The sequence below is a fragment of the Bos indicus x Bos taurus genome, chromosome 5 (genome assembly GCF_003369695.1).
Source record: "Bos indicus x Bos taurus breed Angus x Brahman F1 hybrid chromosome 5, Bos_hybrid_MaternalHap_v2.0, whole genome shotgun sequence".
NCBI classification, from domain to species: domain Eukaryota; kingdom Metazoa; phylum Chordata; class Mammalia; order Artiodactyla; family Bovidae; genus Bos; species Bos indicus x Bos taurus.
In genome coordinates this window covers 7,410,931-7,430,056 of record NC_040080.1, presented here as the reverse complement: position 1 = coordinate 7,430,056, position 19,126 = coordinate 7,410,931, and the positions used below count along the sequence as shown (strand labels likewise).

At 55.3% G+C, this 19,126-nt stretch overlaps 1 protein-coding gene across 2 annotated transcripts; it reads left to right on the top strand.

Annotated features, from left to right (window-relative positions):
• Positions 1-4,878: 4,878 nt before the first annotated feature.
• On the top strand, positions 4,879-18,967 carry CSDC2 (cold shock domain containing C2). Of its 2 annotated transcripts, none has more exons than XM_027540664.1 (4): positions 4,879-5,193; positions 15,013-15,311; positions 16,200-16,322; positions 17,080-18,967. In XM_027540664.1, the coding sequence occupies exons 2-4, from the start codon at positions 15,136-15,138 to the stop codon at positions 17,240-17,242; spliced, it is 462 nt and encodes a 153-aa protein (XP_027396465.1). In that variant the 5' UTR covers positions 4,879-5,193; positions 15,013-15,135; the 3' UTR covers positions 17,243-18,967. The 2 variants fall into 2 exon arrangements, with proteins under 2 accessions (XP_027396465.1, XP_027396466.1); XM_027540665.1 differs by lacking the exon at positions 4,879-5,193 and adding an exon at positions 10,826-10,912.
• The last annotated feature ends 159 nt before the right edge of the window (positions 18,968-19,126 follow it).

The following is a 19,126-nucleotide window of genomic DNA, read 5'->3' as shown; positions in this document are numbered from 1 at the left end:
CAAAATGGTCATCTCTTCCCCCACAAACCTGCTCCTGTTAGACTTTCCATCTTCAAAAAGGACTTCATCAGGGACTTCCCTGGTGGTCCAGTGGCGAAGATTCCATGCTTCCAACACAGGGTGCCCGGGGTTCAGTCCCTGGTTGGGGAATTAGATTCCCTCGTGCTTCACCTAAGTTTGCAGGCTGCGACTAAAGGTCACACATGTCGCAACTAAGACCCAGCACAGCCAAATAAGTCAACTAATTTTAAAAAATAAATTAAATGTCACTCAGAAATTCTCAGTCCTCCTTTCCTGACCTGGCAATGCTCCATCTCACTGGAGGAAGAGCCAGTTCTTGGGATGGCCTTCTTAGCCCTGAAGGGTGCACCGGTGATCCCTATGACCGCGTGCACCCATGCACCCAGGGCTGTTTCTCAAACCCTGGGCATCCTCCCCACTCATGGCCTCTGCCTGACACTGTCTCCTCTCCCTAGGACATTCTCCCTCTCAGCACCCTCATGTCTTCCTTCCTCACCTCCTCTAGGTCCTCGCTTTAATGTCACCTCAATGATGCTTTCTCTGGCACCACCCCTCCCATTTTAAATTGCAAAGCACCCAGCACCACCCCCACTCCCTCCCTCACCTCCTTGCGTAATAGCTTTCTATAAGCATTTACTGTCTCCCGACATGTGACATAGTTATTTATTAGGTTGTTTTACTGCCTCTCTCCTTCTTCCTGACTGTAAGTGCCACGAAGACAGGGGTTTGTATCTGTTTTGTTCACTGTTGATTTCCCACTACAGCACTTAGAAAAGTGTCAAGTGCACAATAAGCCCAGGACAAATATTTATTGGATGATTAAATCAGAGCAGGAAAAGAAAGCATTAACCCTGAGCTACGCATGGCCCTGTAAATGAACTTGCTATTGACAAAGGAAGAATTTGGCTCCAAGATTTCTAGCAGTCAAAACAAAGAGAAAAACATCTCAATTATAAAGTGGAAACTGTGGGTGGTTTAGTCACTAAGTCGTGTCCAACTCTTGGGACCTCCTGCCAGGCTCCTCTGTCTATGGGATTCTCCAGGGAAGAATACTAGAGTGGGTAGCCATTCCCTTCTCCAGGGGATCTTCCTGACCCAAGGATCGAACACGGGTCTCCTGTATTGCAGGCAGATTCTTTACCAACTGAGCTACAAGCTGCTGCTACTGCTGCTAAGTCGCCTCAGTCGTGTCTGACTCTGTGCAACCCCATGGACTGCAGCCTACCAGGCTCCTCCGTCCATGGGATTTTCCAGGCAAGAGTACTGGAGTGGGTTGCCATTGCCTTCTCCGAGCTACAAGAGAAGCCCAAAATAGAAACTAACCAATTTTAATTGGTTAGGAACGTTTCAATTATAAAATATAAACTAACCAGGTATTTTCTGGATTTTCCTGATTCTGAGCTCTCGGAGGGCCTTCTCCAGGTTCTCAAGGCATGGAGGCTCTGAGGAGCAGGATGATGCCCTTGACTTTGTCTGGAAAGGCCCAGAATGACACAGACCCCGCCGTGGACAGCTGGGGAGCACTGGGAACGGTGATCCTAGAAGGAACCTAAACAGAGCATCCCAGGACGTTACTCTCTGTCCTGGTTTGAGCCAGAAAGCAAAGTAGAAAAAGTCAATAGATGTTTGTTAGGGTTGCTGTGCAGGAGGCCCTGCTCTGCGGGGCTTGTGCTCCGGCAAGGAGGGCTTGCAGGAAACAGGAAAACAAACAGAGGCAGGTCCTCTCTCAGGCCCTGCTGCTGAGAAAGCTCACAGGCAAATCTGATGGTGAGGGTGGGGCGACTGCCCCTGTGGCCAAGGCGGTTAGGGACGGCCTTGCTCGGATGGTGAGCGTGGAGGGAGCACTCAGTTTGGGAAGGCTGGAGGTGTTCAGGACATGAGGGCAGATGGCTGATCGAGGCCCACCTCACAGCCATCCCAGGGCCAGGTCACCCTCCCCAATCCTCTGGGAAGGGTGCAGGGGAGGCTGGCCGAGGGTCAGGGACCCCCCTCTTCTCATCACAAAGAGCTCCTCCTAATGACTTGAGGAGATCCAGGCAGCTACAGCACAAGGAGATGCTCACCCATGCACCTTAGGGCAGGCTCCAGCCCCAGGCAAGGCCAGGAGAGTATCCCACACCCCCAACATCTTGCCTGCCCTGACCGTTATCCTGGACAAGCCGTGAGGCTGCCAGCAACACCATCTCATTTCAGATGAGGAGCGGACCTCTTGTCAGGCACCCCCCCCAGACCCCACACAGCATGGCCTCTGCCCTGCTATTCTCTGCACCAGCCACATCAGAAACCCTAAGTTCCTTGAATATGCAGTGTTTGTTTTTTTTTGTTTTTTGGTGGCAGGGCATGACATGCAGAACTTCCTCATGCAGCAACAAAGACCCAGGCCAAAAATTAAAAAAAAAAAAGAATCCACTTTCCAATGCAGGAAATGAGGGTTCAATCCCGGATGGGGGAACCAAGATCCCCTGTGCTTCAGGGCAACTAAGTTCACACAAGGCAACTACTGAGCCCACGAGCTGCAACAAAGATCCAGTGTGGCCGAGTTAATGAATTAACTGAAAAGTAAATAAATAAATAGGATGCTTATGGAGGGCTGCACAAACCAGTGACATTTAAAATGAATAAATAAATAAAAATAAAATTGCTAGTACAGGCAGCAGATGAGTCCCACAGCAGAGGATACGGGTGTCCAGGGAACTGAAGACACTTCAGAGCAGTGTGATACAGCAGAAAGAACAAGAATAACGAAGCCAGAATTCTCGTGCTTTAATTCCAGCTCCGTTACCAGCCGTGTGGTGCTGGGTAAGTTTCTTAAACTCTCTGTGCCAAAGTTTCAGCACCTGTCAAGTGGCACCAACACTTAGGAGGAGTGCCTGTACCTTAAAGGGTTTTGTGGATTCAAGGCCTTGGAAGGCCAGGACGGGGCCCCACGGGTGGGCTGATGGTCAGTAACGAAATGGGGATTTTAAAGTTCAGTTGGAACCAACAGGACTAAGGGGCTTCTCTCTCCTGACCCACCTCTACAGCCTCACCAAAGTGAGGAAGGATTTCTAGGGGGTGAGCTTTTGAATTCTTGGGTTTTCACAGAAATAGCCTGCATGGCGGAGCCCCTGGTTTTAAGCAGCTGATTTCTTTGTTACTCAGCTGCTGGTGGGTGGGTGGGCGGTGCCTTGGGCTGCTCATTTCCTGAATGAACAGCTGTGCCCTCCCGTCTTCGTGGAGAATAATCATAATACTACTTCAAACCTCAGCCCAGCCTCCTTCATTCACGGCTCCCGGCTGCCTGGCAGCCGCAGCACTTGCTCGCCCGCCTGCCTGCGGGGCAGGGAGGGCCTCAGAGAAGGGGAGGCTGGATGTGCAGGGAGGGGTAAGGCCCTTGGCCCTGGTCTACAGCAGACCAAACCACAGCCTCCTCAGAGCTGGCCTTTGAGGCCCTGCTTCTTGGCCTCCAGACTCATAGCCTACCTCTCCCCTCCCACGCCCCCTCCAGCCACACCAGCCTTCTTCCCAGAGCTCTGGCACGCCAGCACTCACACCCACCTGAGGGCCTTTGGACAAACCACCCCCTCTTCCCACGGTTCTCTCTAGACCCTGGCAAGACTGGCTGCGTCTTGTCACCAGGGGCTCAGCTTAAACATCATCACTCCAGAGAGGTCCTCCCTGACTACTTCCCTCTGCTGGCCCATAATCCACCGTGCAGCCATCAAGACTCAAGGCTGAACCAACTCCGGACTTTTCTACTTCAAGTACTACCTTTGGGACTTCCCCGGTGGTCCTGTAGCTGGGACTCTGTGCTCCCCATGCGGGGGGCCGGGGATCAATCCTGGTCAGGGAACTAGAGCCCACGTGCCAAAACTAAGACCCAGCACGACTAAATAAATAAATAGATATTTAAAAAATATTTTTTAAAAACTCACTGCCCTTGTGCCAGAGAAGATCTCTTCCTGCACTTCTGACCACATCATTTGTTCATTGACTCGTGCACTCACCCAACTCATTGGGTTGCCCTCAGTGCCTCTTACTAGCCATTTTTATTAGGTATTTGTATCTTTCTGGCCTCCCTTAAAACTCTCTGCTCCTTTTTATTTTAATAAGACTTCTTCTGAAAATGCCAGGCTGCGTCAGCTATACTAAAGATATACGAAGGACAGACTTTCTTCTTTCCTGAGAAGAAGGGATGGGTAGGGGGACGAGGAGCCAGTCTTTGGGGGGGGTCTCCAGCCAGGCTTGTACACTGGCTGCCCTGGAGCCTCCGACAGCCCCCTCAGCAAGGGCCTCCTTCTCTGCTTTCCAGAGTCGTGAGAGGCTTGCCCAGGTCACCCAACTTGGAAGCGCCAGGGCTGAGACACACCCAGGGCTTCCCAGGCTGTGGAGTCTGTGTGTGTAGCCACCTTTCACTCCCTTAGGGGCCTCTTCAATTCAGTTCAACCCAGCAGAAACAGCTCAGGGTCTGCCACGGGCTAGACAGAGGAAGACATGAGTTCTTGCGACTAGACTTGCCCACATGGGTTCACTGAGGAGGAGCCCAGAGCCAAGGGAGGGAGACAGCAGTGGAGGGCAGGGGCCACTCTGCTGAGGGGACAGAAGGGAGAGGGCGGATGGCAAGTCCCTGGGGCCCTGATGCGGCCTCCACTCTTCCAGACTCACCCTCCACCCCACGGCCTCCTGGCAGACACACACACACACACACACACACACACTCACCACCCTCCTTGCTCTCTAACTGCCAGGAATGCAGGCTGTCCCCAAGCTCTTCCCCCTTGCATTCCTCAGCAGCTACTCCCACCTGGCAGGGCAAATTATACCCTGGCCTGGCAATAAAAGCCACTTTCCAGAAAAAGAAGCTTCGGAGGCCCCGAGAGACGCAGCTCACTCTCTCACACTGCCCGTGTCTGACTCAGGGGCCCGGTGTCCCTTTAAGCAGGGAGTACAAATTCCCACCCCGGTCCCTCCCTCCTGCTCTTCCTGACGTCAGGAGGAAGGCGTGTGTGAGTGAGTGAGGGGCCTGAGGTGCCGCATGCTCACACACACACACACACACACACACACACACAGAGTCAGACACACAGCACATCTCTCAGACCCATCCCTGCTCATCAGCTCCAAGCACGCCAGAGAGAGACGGAGTCTGAACGGCTGCAGGAGGCTGTGTGGGACCTCGGCCGCCAGGGAGAGGTAAGGGGCTAGGACCCTGGGACGTCGGGCGCTCCAGCCCTGGAAACTGGCTTTAACGATGGGGGGCAGAGGGAGGTGCAATGGTGAGAGGGGGAGGCTCTGGGAAGGTGGGCCCCCTCCCCTTGGGCTGGCCCAGCCCAGTCCAGTTTACAGAGGAGAGGCAGGCATGTGTGAGTGTGGAAGAGCCCACCCGGCCATCCTGCCCCCCTCCCTCGCTCTGCCTGGCCCCCAAGGGAAGCTGAGGCTGCGTGGTTCCCTGTGAAAGGGCGTCTGTGTGTGTGTGTGTCTGGGACTTGTGTCTGGCTCAAGAGGCAGAGAACAGCAGACACCTGCCAAGCCGTAGCCGCAGCCTCCTGTCTGGGAACCAGGGGGGAGAGAATGACTGGAAAATAATTGGGTTCCTACCAGACACTGAAAGCGGAGTGCAGCAGGGAGCGACATGGATCGTTCCCCCTGGAATTTGGGGCTGGGGCCAGGGAGGGACCTTCGGGGGCGGGGGTGGGGTGGCAGGCAGACAGCTGGACCTGGAGCAGCTGTCTCATCCTGACTCTGTTTCTTCCGTGAGGTGTTGGGGATAATTGGGCTAATTGGCTTGGAGAGGCGGCTCCACGCTATTATTTCCCCGTGGCCTGGGAGCCATCCCCACCAGGAGCTTTCGCTTCTCCCAAGGCCACTCCTCTCCCAGGCAGGCTGGTCTCGCGCTGACCTCCACCCTTGCCAGGCGCAGTCCCTGGAGGGCAGGGGTGATCAGCCAGGGTCCACTGGGTCCCCTGCCATGGCATTCAGGGACTCAGGCAGCCTTGGGTAGTAGTGCCAAGTCCCCAAGTGGCCTGACCCTGGCACAAGGAGTCCAGGCGGAGATAAGGGGTGATGCTGGCACCCACAAGGGAGACAGCAGGTTCCTGCCAATCTGCCAGCCTGCAGACTCTTCTCAGGGAGAGGGGAGGGGGCCGCGGGGAGCGAGAACAATAATAAATACAGACTGTGAACTGCTGCATCCGCTGGGGCTGGGGGAGGGGAGGAGGAAGTGCACCCGGGTGGAGGGTGGGCCACCTTTCTGAGAGCCTGGCAGCATGCCTGCCTGGATGGGCTCCAGGGGAGGCCTCTCCCTGGGAAGGGGGCTGTCTGCAGCCCCCTGGGGGATGGGGAGCCTGTCCTGCAAACATGACTATCTCAGAAGCCTCTGAGTCCTCCAAATTCTGGATCTCTCCTCCCCCCAGCATTTCCTTGAAGTCTTTTCAAAAAACATCTATTTCCCATATTTGCCCCACCCCTCTGGGTCTGTCTGACCCTCCTCCAAAAAAAAACCAAAAAGAAAAGACAGGTGTAAGTAGGAACCAGCTCACAAGGGCCTGGGAGAGGCCAGAGGACAATCTTGGTCACAGAGCTTTCTCCCAGGCCTGGCGAGAGGGGATGGGCAGTGGTCACGGAAGTCCGCTGGCCGTGAAGGGAGCCGCCCTAGGAGGAACTTGGGGGTCCCACTTTGCTGGCTGTTGAGGGAAGGAAACCCGCAGGCTGGCCTGGAGGCAAGTCCCCCGGAGTGGCACCAGCAGAGGGCGCTCAGGGCCTGGCTGAGCTCATCACACTGGTCACAACTAACACGGCCAGGACCCGAAGACTCGGGGGAAGAGGAGGGCTCGGGGCAATTCGGACCTTTGTCCACGCAGACCATTACAATGGGAGGCAAGAAGCAATGGGGCGGCTCTTCCCCCTGCCCCAAGCCAGCGAAATGATGGGCACCAGGATAAGTGGCCTGGCATGCTGGAAATCCCATGGGTCCCGTTGATTTGAGTTCAAGCTCAGCCACTCTTAAGTATGACTTTGACCAGTCCATTCCTCTTTCCAAGGAGGGCTCAGAGTGGGAAAGCAACTTGCCCAGGGTCATACAGCCCGGCGGGGCTGGGATGTGAGCAGGGCTGTCTCGTGGTGCCCATCCTGGCATCCATACCCTCACTAATGCCCACGAAGCCCAAAGGCCTTAATCATAGGAGCCCTCCAGGGCAACCTGGGGACATGACAAGGAGGAGAGTTAAAGGGTCTCAATTAAGCTCGAGTATTGGCTGGGGCAGTGCCCCCCCACCCCATACACACGCACACACACATATGCACACGCACACACACACACACACACACACACGCTGTGGGAGAGGGAAAGAACCAGGTTTAATTAGGTCACCTCCAGCTGCTCCAGCAGCTTTGGCACTGATGTATTTTAAGGAGTGTCTGAGAGGCTGGGAGAGGGCAGGGGCACTGGGGAAGAGTTGGCGTCTGCCTGGTGGTCCTGAGGCTGTCTCCTCGCCCTCCTCAGGCCCATCCTGGGTAAGACTTCAAAGTCCAGAAAGCCCTTCCCCCATCACCCTGTGTTCCCTGTCTTTCCCCCTAAGTCATCGGACCCACGCCTCCCACTGTCTGCTCCTTTTCAGTGGGGGCTTGGGCTGGGATGCTTTTATGGAGGGAGTTGTTTTTAAGCTTGCCGTAGTTGGCAAGTGACTCACCCAAGGTCACGGTCTGAGTCAGCACAAAGCCAGGAATAGAACCCCAAGCCCCGTTCTTCCTTCTGCAGGGGCGGCGGGAGTTTGCAGGGACCGGCAGGTCCTCCCTCCCTCCCTCCTGCCTGAGGCCTCTGTCCTGCCCCCACCTAGGGTGCTAAAGTGCGTGCGCCAACTGGCTGTGTGACCCCAGCAAGACTCTTCACCTCTCTGGGCCTCAGTTTACTCCTCTGAAGAATGGGGTTATAATGATAATTACCTTGTAGGGCTGTTGTGAGGAATAAATGAGGAAAGGGGGCAAAGCGCTTGCACGCCTCTTGGCACGTGGTTACTAATCCATCGATGGTGGCCATGATCTTGCCGTGACCAACCACCCTGTGTTCTGCTTGTCTGTCTGTTCCCCACCGGACCCAGGCTCTCTCAAGGCAGGGTTGTCTCTTCTCCTGTTTGTTGTCCCAGTGCCTGGCAATCACACTCAGTTAAGCATGTGTTTTTGACAACCTCAGAGGAGAGGTGGAGTGACCCTCATGCGTCATCTGGATCAATGATGATTCATGTAGCCGAGGAGAAAATTGAGGCCCAGAGAAGGGCAGGTGCTTGCCCTAGGTCACACAGCACCGGGTGGTTGAGCCAGCTTCATTTCCCTGACCTGCCCAAAAGGAAAGGGATTCACAGGGTCAGCAGAAGACTCTGACAGCCATCTCCTGCCCAGTTCTTTTGGGGGAGTGGATAATTGGAGGAGCCCCAGCACCAGGCTGATGGTCACCTGCTGATGTGGCTGAATCACCATTCACAGCACCATGAGGCTATATCAGGACCTTGCCTAGGGTTATCTCTGAACAGCTCTGATGTTTTATTTTTACCTCCCCTGGCCTTTTGTCTGCGGAACTTCTGGGGCTTGATCTTCATGCAGGGAAATGAAGAGGAGCTTGGCTGGCAGGGTCAGAACCAAAATACTCTCAGGGGCACCACTGACACAGCTCCTTGGCTCCTCTTGGAACCTGGACAGGGACTATGATTCACGCTATTTGACAGATGGGTAGACTGAGTCTCTGGAGAAGGAAATGGCAACCCACTCCAGTATTCTTGCCTGGAGAATTCCATGGACAGAGGAGCTTGGCAAGTTACAGTCCACGGAGTCACAAGAGTCCATGGACTGTTGGACACGACTTAGTAAACCACCACCAGAGTGAGTCTCAAAGAGGAAGTGTTGAGACTTCCCTGATAGTCCAGTGGCTAAAACACCAAGCTCCCAATGCAGGGTGCTAAGGCTTCGACCCCTGATCAGGGAACTGGATCCCACATGTTGCAATTAAAGATCCCACAGACCACAACTAAGATCTGGTACAGCCAAATATCTAAATAAATAAATATATTGTTTTGAGGGAGGGTCACCCCGCTAGGACACTCTAGAGCCAGGAGTCAATCCTGGGTCATCTGGGACTCAGGCTGTCCTCTTGCCCTCCAGCTGCTAGTTCTGAAGGGCATCATTCCAGGCCAGAGATGGCCCCAGGCAGGCACACCAAATCCCTTGGGGGTCAGGCTCTAGCTCTGTTTGAGTTGAACCAAATGTTCTACAAACACATCTAGTTCTCTGCTCTCGGTTATTTCCCCTTTGCTTTCTCAGGGAAAATTCTTCTGGGAACTTATCCTCAGAGGAAGACACCATTTGCTTTCAGACAAATCTGGCCTCTGTTGCTTACCTGCTGTGTGACCTTGGGCAAGTCACTTCACTTCTCTGAGCTTCAGCTTCCTCATTTGTAAAATGGACACAATTGTAATTTCAACGTTTTGCGGCAACTGGGAGATTTAAAAATGGAAAATAATTTCTGTAGACTCCCTGGCAGTCCAGTGGTTACGACTTCACCTTTCACTGCAGGGAGTGCTGCTCTATTCCTGGTCAGTGAGCTAAAATCCCATATGAATGGTGGCCACAAAATCAAAACATAAAACAGAAGCAGTATTGTAACAAGTTCAATAAAGACTTAAAAAGGACTTTTTTGTAAAGACTGTATATAGCATTCAGACGATCAAAGCCCTGTCTTCCCTCGCCCCTTCTGCAGCAACATTCTGGAGAAAGAATCTGAGCTGGAGGCTTGCTCTGCATCCCCTTGTTTGGCTCTCTCTAGTTTCCCAGGCTACCCTGCACTGTGCAGCTTCTTCAAGTCCAGGGCTCTGGCATGGATCAGAGAGGCAAAGACTCTGTCCAAGGTCACACAGCAAGTCAGTAGCAATACAAGGACTGAACCCAGGACTCCTGACTCCCCACTCCAGGGCTCGAGTCAGACTGCCCTGGTTCAAGCTCTGGTTCAGACATTAATTGCTGTGTGGCCCCGAGTGAGTGACAGCCTCCCTGAGCCTCAGTTTTCTCGTCTACAAAATGGGGTCATAATAGCAAGAGCCTTACAGTACTGACACAGGGACTAAATGAAAGGAGAAACTATGAGGGGCAGGGCAGGGACCTAGTGGGTGGGCGAGTCCTTGGGGAAACAGGAGAGGTGAGAATAAAGAGTGGGTTTGGCTCCAGGGTCTCTCCTTTCACCCACTCCCTCTCCCCCTGCAGCCCGTGCCCACCTTAGCCACCCTGCCTGGGAGGAGCACCCTCTCATCTAGCACCTACTCAGTGCTCCCACACTCCATCCCGTGTCGTCCTCACTGATGCCCTTGGAGGAGGTGCTCTCGTAATCCTCATTTTCTAGCAGAGGAAGGAGAGAGGGGAGATGCCAGCCCCAAATCCTTCCCGAAGGCCAACTCCCCACCTTCTCCCAGGGTGGGTGGGGTGATGGATGGGGAGTGGGAAGGCATACATGTCTATCGCTGCTGTTATTCCATCTCCTTCCCCTTCCCCTCTGCTGCCTGGCCCACTGCGGTAGGGGAAGGAGGAGGCTGCCCTCCACCCCTACCTTGGATAGTGCCCCTTACCCCTCCCCACTGCCCACGTCGCATGGAACCTGAGAGCCAGGCTCATTCAGTCTTGGGTCCGGAGGCCTGGCTGGCCGGAGCAGGGCCCAGCTCAGCTGCATCTCCCTGGCAACAGCTGTGGACCGCCTCAGCCCCTCCCCTACCTCCTTCCCTCCCCTCCACCCCCGGCGACCTCCCAGCACAGGCTGTCACTGCCAAGCACAGTACCAGGCCTGGGAAAACTGTGCAGTGGGCCGCCCAGGACTGCCTTGCTTCCTGGAGAAAGGGAGGCCGAGTTTCTCTCCCTGCCACCTGCCACCCTCACCCAGGTAGGGTAGGGGGCACCCAGGAGTGCACCCCAGGGCATCTCCTGCTTTTCTGCTGTCATCCTGGGTAGCTTTGCTGCCTGTCTTCCTTTTCCCTAACGGTGTTATTGAGGTATCGTTCCCACACTATATAATTTATCTGTTTATGATGGACAAGTCAGTGGCTTTTAGTGTATTTACAGAGCTGTGCAACATCACGATAGTCAACTTGAGGACATTTCCATCACCCCCAAAAAGAAACTCTGTACCCATTAGATGTCATTCCTCATTTTCCTTCGCCCTTCCCAACCCCTAGAACCACTAATCTTCCCATCTCCATGGGTTTGCCACTTCTGAACATTTCACATACGTGGAATCAGGTAATATGTCATCTTTTATGACTGGCTTCTTCCACCTAGCAGCATGACTTCAAGGTTCAAGGTTTCAAGTCCAGCTGTCGTATAGCTCTATCAAAACTTCATTTCTTTTTATGGCTGAATCATGTTCTGTTTCGTGGTGAACCACATAAAGACATAAACCACATGTTCATCTCTTTATCTGGGGATGGGCCTTTGGGTTCTTTCCACTTTGGGGCTTTTATGAATAATGCTGCTGTGGACATTCATGTGCAAGTTTTGTGTGATCGCTTTTCTTCTTGAAGCCTCCGTTTTCTTCACGCTAAAATGGGGACAAGGGAATTCCCTGGAGGTCCTGTGGTTAGGACTCTGCTCTTTCACTGCCAAGGGGGCAGGTTCAATACTTGGCTTTTAAAAGTTAATTGATTAGCTTGTTGTTGTTCAGTCGCTCAATCGTGTCAGACTCTTTGCGACCCCACGGACTACAGGATGCCAGGCTCCCCTGTCTGTCACCCTCTCCCGGAGCTTGCTCAAACTCATGTCCATCGAGTTGGTGATGCCATCCAACCATCTCATCCTCTGTCGTCCCCTACTTCTCCTGCCTTCAATCTTTTCCAGCATCAGGGTCTTTTCCAATGAGATGGCTCTTTGCATCAGGTGGCCAAAGTATTGGAGCTTTCGCTTCAGCATCAGTCCTTTCAATGAATATTCAGGGTTGATTTAATTAATTCAATTAGTTAACTAAATGGGGATAAAAATGCTAAACCTGGCCCCTGCCTGCCTCCTCAGGTGGGCTCAGAGAGAAAAACCGCACCTCAGCATGAAGGACCCTGAGGGGCAATTCTGACCCTCTGTCTGCCTCCCCATGCCCCCACAGCATCTCTGCGGGCTGGATGGGATGTGTTGGGGGCCTGCTGAGGGGGAAGGACACTGAATCTCCACCCCCAGGGACGGCAGAGCCAGCTCATCACCTTGACCCAGAAAAGTCCCACCTGCTGTAGGACATTGAACAGTGGCCAGGAGACCTGCCAGGGAGTTGAGTGGGGGTGACTCCTCAGCTATTCCAGTCCATGCAGGGCTCTAGAGTCCGAAGGCATCTTAAACTCTTCCCTGGAAACTATGGGTTTGCAGGGGGCAGAGAAGAGATGGAGGTCAGAAATAGACTTAGCTCAGAGATTCACCTCTGGCCCCAGGGTGGTGGGGGAGTGAAGGAATGGGGGCGAGGAGGTGGAGAGCCTGTCACCCTCACTCCTGTATGTCATGGGCCGTGGGCAAGTCTTTATATCCCTGCTTAGTCAAGCCTCACCATAGCCCATGAGGGAGTGAGGCAGGGTTTCTCAGCTCCGTTGTACAGGTGAGGAAGCTGTTGTTCAGTCACTCAGTCGTGTCCTGCTCTTTTCGACCCCATGGACTGCAGCACACCAGACTTCCCAGTCCTTCACCATCTCCCAGAGTTTGCTCAAACTCATGTCCATTGAGTTGGTGATGCCACCCAACCATCTCATCCTCTGCTGCCCCCTTCTCCTGCTCTCAATCTTTCCCAGCATCAGGATCTTTTCCAATGAGTTGGCTCTTTGCATCACGTGGCCAAAGTATTGGAGCTTCAGCTTCAGCATCAGTCCTACCCAAGAGTACTCAGGGTTGATTTCCTTTAGGATTAGCTGGTTTGATCTTGCAGTCCAGGGGACTCTCAAGAGGAAGCTGAGGCTGGTAGAAGTGCTACCCAAGCCAACAGCTAACATGCAGCGAAACTGGAGCTCTCCTGGTCCAGGCGTCCTGCTGGCCCCGCTGTGGCAGGCCACCCGCTCCAGGCTCAACAAATAGTCTAGCGTCTCTTGGAGCCAAGAGTTTTCCATCCCAGGGGACCCAGAGGGTGAATGGGTGCATGGATGGGGTAACTACATTCTCTTCCTTCGCAGAGAAAAATACAGGACGAAGGACTTCCCTGGTGGTAGAGTGGTTAAGAATCAGCCTTCCAATGCAAGAGATGCAGGTTTGATTCCTGATTTGGCAACTAAAATCCCACACACTCAGGGCAACTAACCCTGACCGCTCAACGAAAGATCCTGCGTGCCCAACTAAGACCCGATGCAGCCCCCCCAAAATAAAAAGAATGATTTTTTTTTTAAGTTTATCCAGGCACTGAGCTGCTGTCAGGGGAACTTCTATGGATTAGCATTGATAATAGCAATTTATCGGGTATCTACAAGATGTCAAATGCTATCACTCACACACACACTAAATCATTGAAGCCATAGTCCCTTTGCACGGTAAGCATTCTCAACTTCCTTTTAGAGAGGAAGAAACTGGGGCTAAGGAAAAATCTCCAACATTACAAAGAGCTCACCATACCCCAGTCCTACTTCTAAGTATGTAGAATGTCATCTAATCCTCTCAGTGATCTCTCTATGAAATAAGAACCAATGCTTTTCCCATTTTACAGAACAGGAAACCAAGTCAAAGGCTATGAGTGTTGACCAAGGCTGCACAGCCAATAGTTAGAGAAGGATTCAAACCCAGGTCATTGGGGTCTGGAGCCCACACTCCCACCCACTATGTTGAAACTGTTGAGTGGCTTGCTTGAGGTCACCAGGTTACAGGTGACAAAGCTGAGATTCAGACCCAGGTCTATAGATTGGAAACTGCTGGTAATTGTGCCAAACTGTTCCAGGTCATCGGCCACTTTGTGCATCCCGCCTCCTAGGCCTCCAAGTTGAAGAATTGAACTACAAGCTAGAAGGACTTTGTGGTTAGTCTCAGTCAGCTCGGTCCACCATTAACAAAACACCACAGACGGGGGGCTCCACGGAGATATTTAGTGAATATCTCCATGGAGATATTCCGGTTCTAGAGACTAGCGGTCCAAGTTCCGTGTGGCAGCATGGTCTGGTTCCGGGGAATGTTCTCTTCCTAACTTGTAGACCACCCTGTGCTAGGGCTTCCCAGGTGGCTCAGCAGTAAAGAACCCACCTGCCAACACGGGAGATGCAAGAGATGCAGGTTCGATCCCTGGGTCAGGAAGATCCCCTGGAGAAGGAAATGACTGACAACCCACTTCAATATTCTTGCTTGGAGAATCCCATGGACAGAGGAGCCTGGCGGGCTACAGTCCAGGGGGGTCGCAAGAGTGGAAAAGTAATAAAGCGACTTAGCACGCACGCACGCCCCCTGCTGGCTGTGTCCTCACAAGGCAAGAGGAGGGGAGGCAAGCTCTTGGGCAGGCATGAGGAGGGAAGGGTATCTCCTTCTAAGGACACCAATCCCATAACGAGGGCCCCACCCTCCTGACCTCATGTAAATACTTTTTTATTTATTTGGCTGCTCCGGGTCTTAGTTGCAGCACTTGGGAATCTTTAGTTGTGGCATGCGAACTCTTAATTGCTGCACGTGGGATCTACTTCCCTGACCGAGGATCAAACTTGGGCCCCCTGCATTGGGAGCGAAGAGTCTTAGCCAGTAGACCACCAGGAAAGTCCCTTTCCTTACCTCATCTAAACCCAGTTACCTCCCAAACGCCCCCATCTCCAAATACCATCACATTGAGGGCTTCAGATTTCAATAGGTGAATTTTAGGAGAACACAGTTCAGGCTGCAGCAAGGTTCTAAGACCCTTTTGTCTTTCTGGTGAGGACCCTGTGTCAGGGAGGGGCTGTGAGTGGCCTGAACTCACGGTTGGGAGCAGCAGGCAGGCCCAGCCCTCCAGACGGGTGTCCGGAAGCTGCCCACCCTGGACCACACTCACCTGTACCTCTCTCTCCCCCCTTCCAGACGGAGCCTGTGGCTGGTGAGGCCGCCGAGCAGGGCCAGGCCGGGCCCTGCCCGTCAGGACGCCCAAGCCCTTCTCCGGCCCCTGCGCCTGGGAGCCCGCCCGGCTCTCCCGCTGGCCCCGCCATGACTTCGGAGCCTACGCCGCCCGCGGTCGTGCCCCCGCTGCACTCCCCCAAGTCCCCTGTCTGGCCCACCTTCCCCTTCCACCGGGAGGGCAGCAGGGTCTGGGAGCGAGGCAGTGTCTCATCTCGGGACCTGCCCAGTCCCCTGCCCACCAAACGGACCAGGACGTATTCAGCGTGAGTACCTGCCCCTCGCCCAGGCTCCACTGATCTTTCCCAAGACAGGGCTCCAGGTGGGGCTGTCCGGCCTCTTCCTCCACCATCCCCTTTTGTCCTCACCCGAGGGCAGGGGAGCTGTGTAAGGACCTTCTAGTAACCACGAGCATTCATTCATTCAGTCTACCAAGCTGTATGGAGCTCCTTCCCCAGGGGATCCAGTGATAAAAAAGGCAACACCTCAGTCCACAAACTGCTTATAATTCAGGGGGAGTTTGTCCACAGTTCACGACAGTTGGCAGGGTTGGGGGTGAGGACCCAGCATCGGGCTTCAGGGAAGATGTCCTAGCTGGCCTTGGAAGATGTATCAGGAGAGGAGGGAAGCTGGGTACTCCTGCTGGATGAAACTGCCTGGCCAAGAGCCGTGGCACGTGGCTGACCTCTGGAGAGAGGTGGGCAGGCTGGATAGAGACCAGCCCTGGGCCTTCAGAATTAGGTCACTGGGGGGAGTCAAATTGAAGAGGAGATTTGTGCCAGCCACCTGGGCTTCCCTGGCGACTTGAACAGTAAAGAATCTGCCTGCAGTGTGGGAGACCTGGATCGGGAAGATCCCTGGAGAAGGGAATGGCTACCCACTCAGTATTCTTGCTTGGAGAATTCCAGGGACAGAGGAGCTCGGTGGGCTACAGTCTAGGGGTCAGTTTTCCCTCTCTGGGCCTGTCTCCTTATTGTCCAGTGGGGTGATGAGAGGACTGAACTAGTCGCACGATAGGTGGTTTCTGCTCCAGGGAGGGTTTTCTAGGCAGGCTCTGCAGGCAGGGCGCAGGAGGGCTGGGGTAGGGGGTGGTCCAGGGAAGCAGGGGGTGGCATGCTCAGGTCACATGTCCAAGCCTCCTACCCTATCTTTAGGACAGCCCGTGCCTCAGCTGGCCCGGTGTTCAAGGGCATCTGTAAGCAGTTCTCACGCTCACAGGGCCACGGCTTCATCACCCCTGAGAACGGGTCGGAAGACATCTTCGTGCACGTGTCTGAGTGAGTCCCTCCCAGCTCCCCATTCTCGGCTGGGCCCTGCTACAGGGTCCCAGCAGTGCCTCCAAAATGCCTCCCTAGGCCTCTGCCCTCACTGGCTGAAGTCTGTGGTCCTGGCAGCTTTTTTTGCTCCTAGGGCCTTCAGGGGCAGGGGTGGAGGAGGGCTGGGGCCAGGTGGAGAAGGGGGAACCCCAGAAGCCCTGGGAGCCACCACCTGAGTCCTGGATCCTATTCCCACACCATGGGAGTTTAGAGGGCTGGGCCAGCCTCTGGGCCTTTCAGCCCAGAGGGGGGCTAGGAGAGGCGGGGTGGTCTTGGTCTGGACCCCAGCCCTCATGCCAGGTGTGGCCTGTGGAGTCCCTGAGCCCTGAGCCTTGGGGACCTCCCCGAGTCCTCTCACACTCTGAACATTATAGCAGTGGTCCCCAACCTTTCTGGCACCAGGGACCGGTTTCGTGGAAGACAATTTTTCCATGGACCGGAGAGGGATGATGTCAGGATGATTCCAGCACACTGCGTTTACCGTGGGCTTTGCTTCTATTATTATCAGCTTCGCCTCAGATCATCCGGCATCAGATCCCAGAGGTTGGGGACCCCTGCTTTATAGCATCGCGAGGGGAGGTTTTGATTTCTCTTTTACGAGTCTGGCTCTGGCTCCGCAGCCTCGGGAGGCCCAGGGTGAGGCTGCCCTCAGGCCAGACCACAGGGGCTGTCCAGGGACGAGGCCTCTCCCGGGCTGACACCCCTCTCCCCGCACCAGCATCGAGGGGGAGTACGTGCCCGTGGAAGGCGACGAGGTGACCTACAAGGTGTGCCCGATCCCGCCCAAGAACCAGAAGTTCCAAGCCGTGGAGGTGGTGCTCACCCAGCTGGCCCCACACACTCCCCACGAGACGTGGTCCGGCCAGGTTGTGGGCTCCTAGGCTGGGGGCCCCTGTGCCAGCCGCCGAGGGAGGGAGGGAGCCACACAGGGTAGACGGGCCGCAGCCAGCCCTGCGCCCCACCGTGCCGGCTGCGCCAGTCCCCCGGGCGGCCTCGGTGTGAACATGTGTGTCTGTGCTTGTGGACATGAGTGTGGGCCTCCATCCACCCCGTGACCCTCGTGTGAGCTGGACCGAGGCGGAAGCCACCAGACCTGCCTTCTCTGCTTATCTGCGTTCTCCTCCTGCCCCTCCCCGCCACATATGCACAGGACCCCCTTGCCCTCCTAATACCCGTCCCAGGGTCCACTGAGCCTCTGCGGGCCCGTGTCAGGCCTGGGGCTGGGAGTCAGGGCATTGGTGGGCCCTGCCCTACCAGCTTGCTCCCCTCGCCTCTGCCTCAGGCCTGGCCGGCGGGGTTGTTGGGGGCGACTCTACCTGTGCCACTCACATCTTCCCCTCTGGGCTGGGGTCTCCCCCTGGGACCTGGATCTCTCTCCCCCAGAAGCCAGGCCAGTGAGTGCTTTGGGAGAACCCCCTGGCCTCTTGCAGGGGAAGAGGGTGAAACCAGGAGGCAGACAGCCCCTCTTCCCCACTGCCAAGGCCCAGCCCCGGCTCCTTCCTCCTTTCCCCCCAGCACACTGGAGAGGCAGGAGGCAGTTTGGGGAGCTCAAGGCCAGCCCTTCCTCCGCAGCCTGGCAATGGCTGTGAACCCCAAACTGAGGCCACGTCCACCACCCTGGGCCGCGCTGAGCCTCTCCGCCTCCGCCCTCCTTGGAGCTAAGGGTCTTCAGTGGGGTGGGGGCATAGCGCCCCAAGCCTGGACGGAGCCACCCCCTTTGCCCTGACTCACAAACCCCACTGATGCTCAGCCCGTGCCCACCCATCACAGCTGCGAGGACCCAGCAGTGGACACACACACACCCCTCAGGCAGGGCCGGGCAGGGGCACCCACCAGAATAAGCCCTTAGCCTGGGAGACCACCAGCCCTGCAGGCCCCTTGCTGGACCCTGTTCCCAAAGCCATGCGGTAGAGGCTCCCGCTGGCCCCCCACAGGCCAGTGGCCGAGGTGTGGTCCCCATCTTGTCCATCCCTTAAATGCGTGGCAGCCCTCTCCCCTTTGACCAGGACGGGTTTGTGTGCACTCTTGGGTAGTGGCCCCCCACCCCCGACACTCCCTTCCAGAGAACACATCACCTGGTGGGGGAAAAAACGGGGTTCAAAGGAGGTCTTGCCAGGGGGTCACCCTCAGGAGACCCAGTCTGAGTAAAAGAGGGGCCCAAATGCCCACGATATGCGGTCAGTGACTGTCTAGGAGGATCCCGGCCCTGTAGCTATGTGTACCCCACCCCTGTCCGGAGGCTGGAAGACCAGAGCTGTTAGGATGCACTGGCCAGCCCCCTAAAACTCAGAATGGCCCCAGTTTGAGCTGGGCCTACTCAAGCAAGGCCTGAAGCCTTTCACCTGAGGAACAGGCTCCCTGGCTTCCTCGGAGGAAGGTTTACTGGTGCAGGTTAACTCCTGGGAACCCCCAAGACACCCGCACCCCCACCAGGAGTAGGCTCCCCCCTTTTAGGCACCAACCAGGAGGCAGACTGTGTTAACAGCAACCCTGGGCCGCCCCACTCATGGCCCCACAGTATCCAGTCAGACCTCCTGAGACCCCCACCAGACTCCTGGATCCCCCATCCTTCCTGACACTGGCAATAAACCCTTAACTGTGACTCAGCCTGGCCCAGAGCTGCCTGTCTATCTGGGTCCTGGGGGAGGGGGCTGGGGGACGACACCCCAAACAGCTCATTTGGGGTTCAGTGGCCCACCCTCCTGGACTGTATCACATCTGCTATGTGACCTGGGCCAAGTCCCTGCCACATGCGTCAGTCTCAT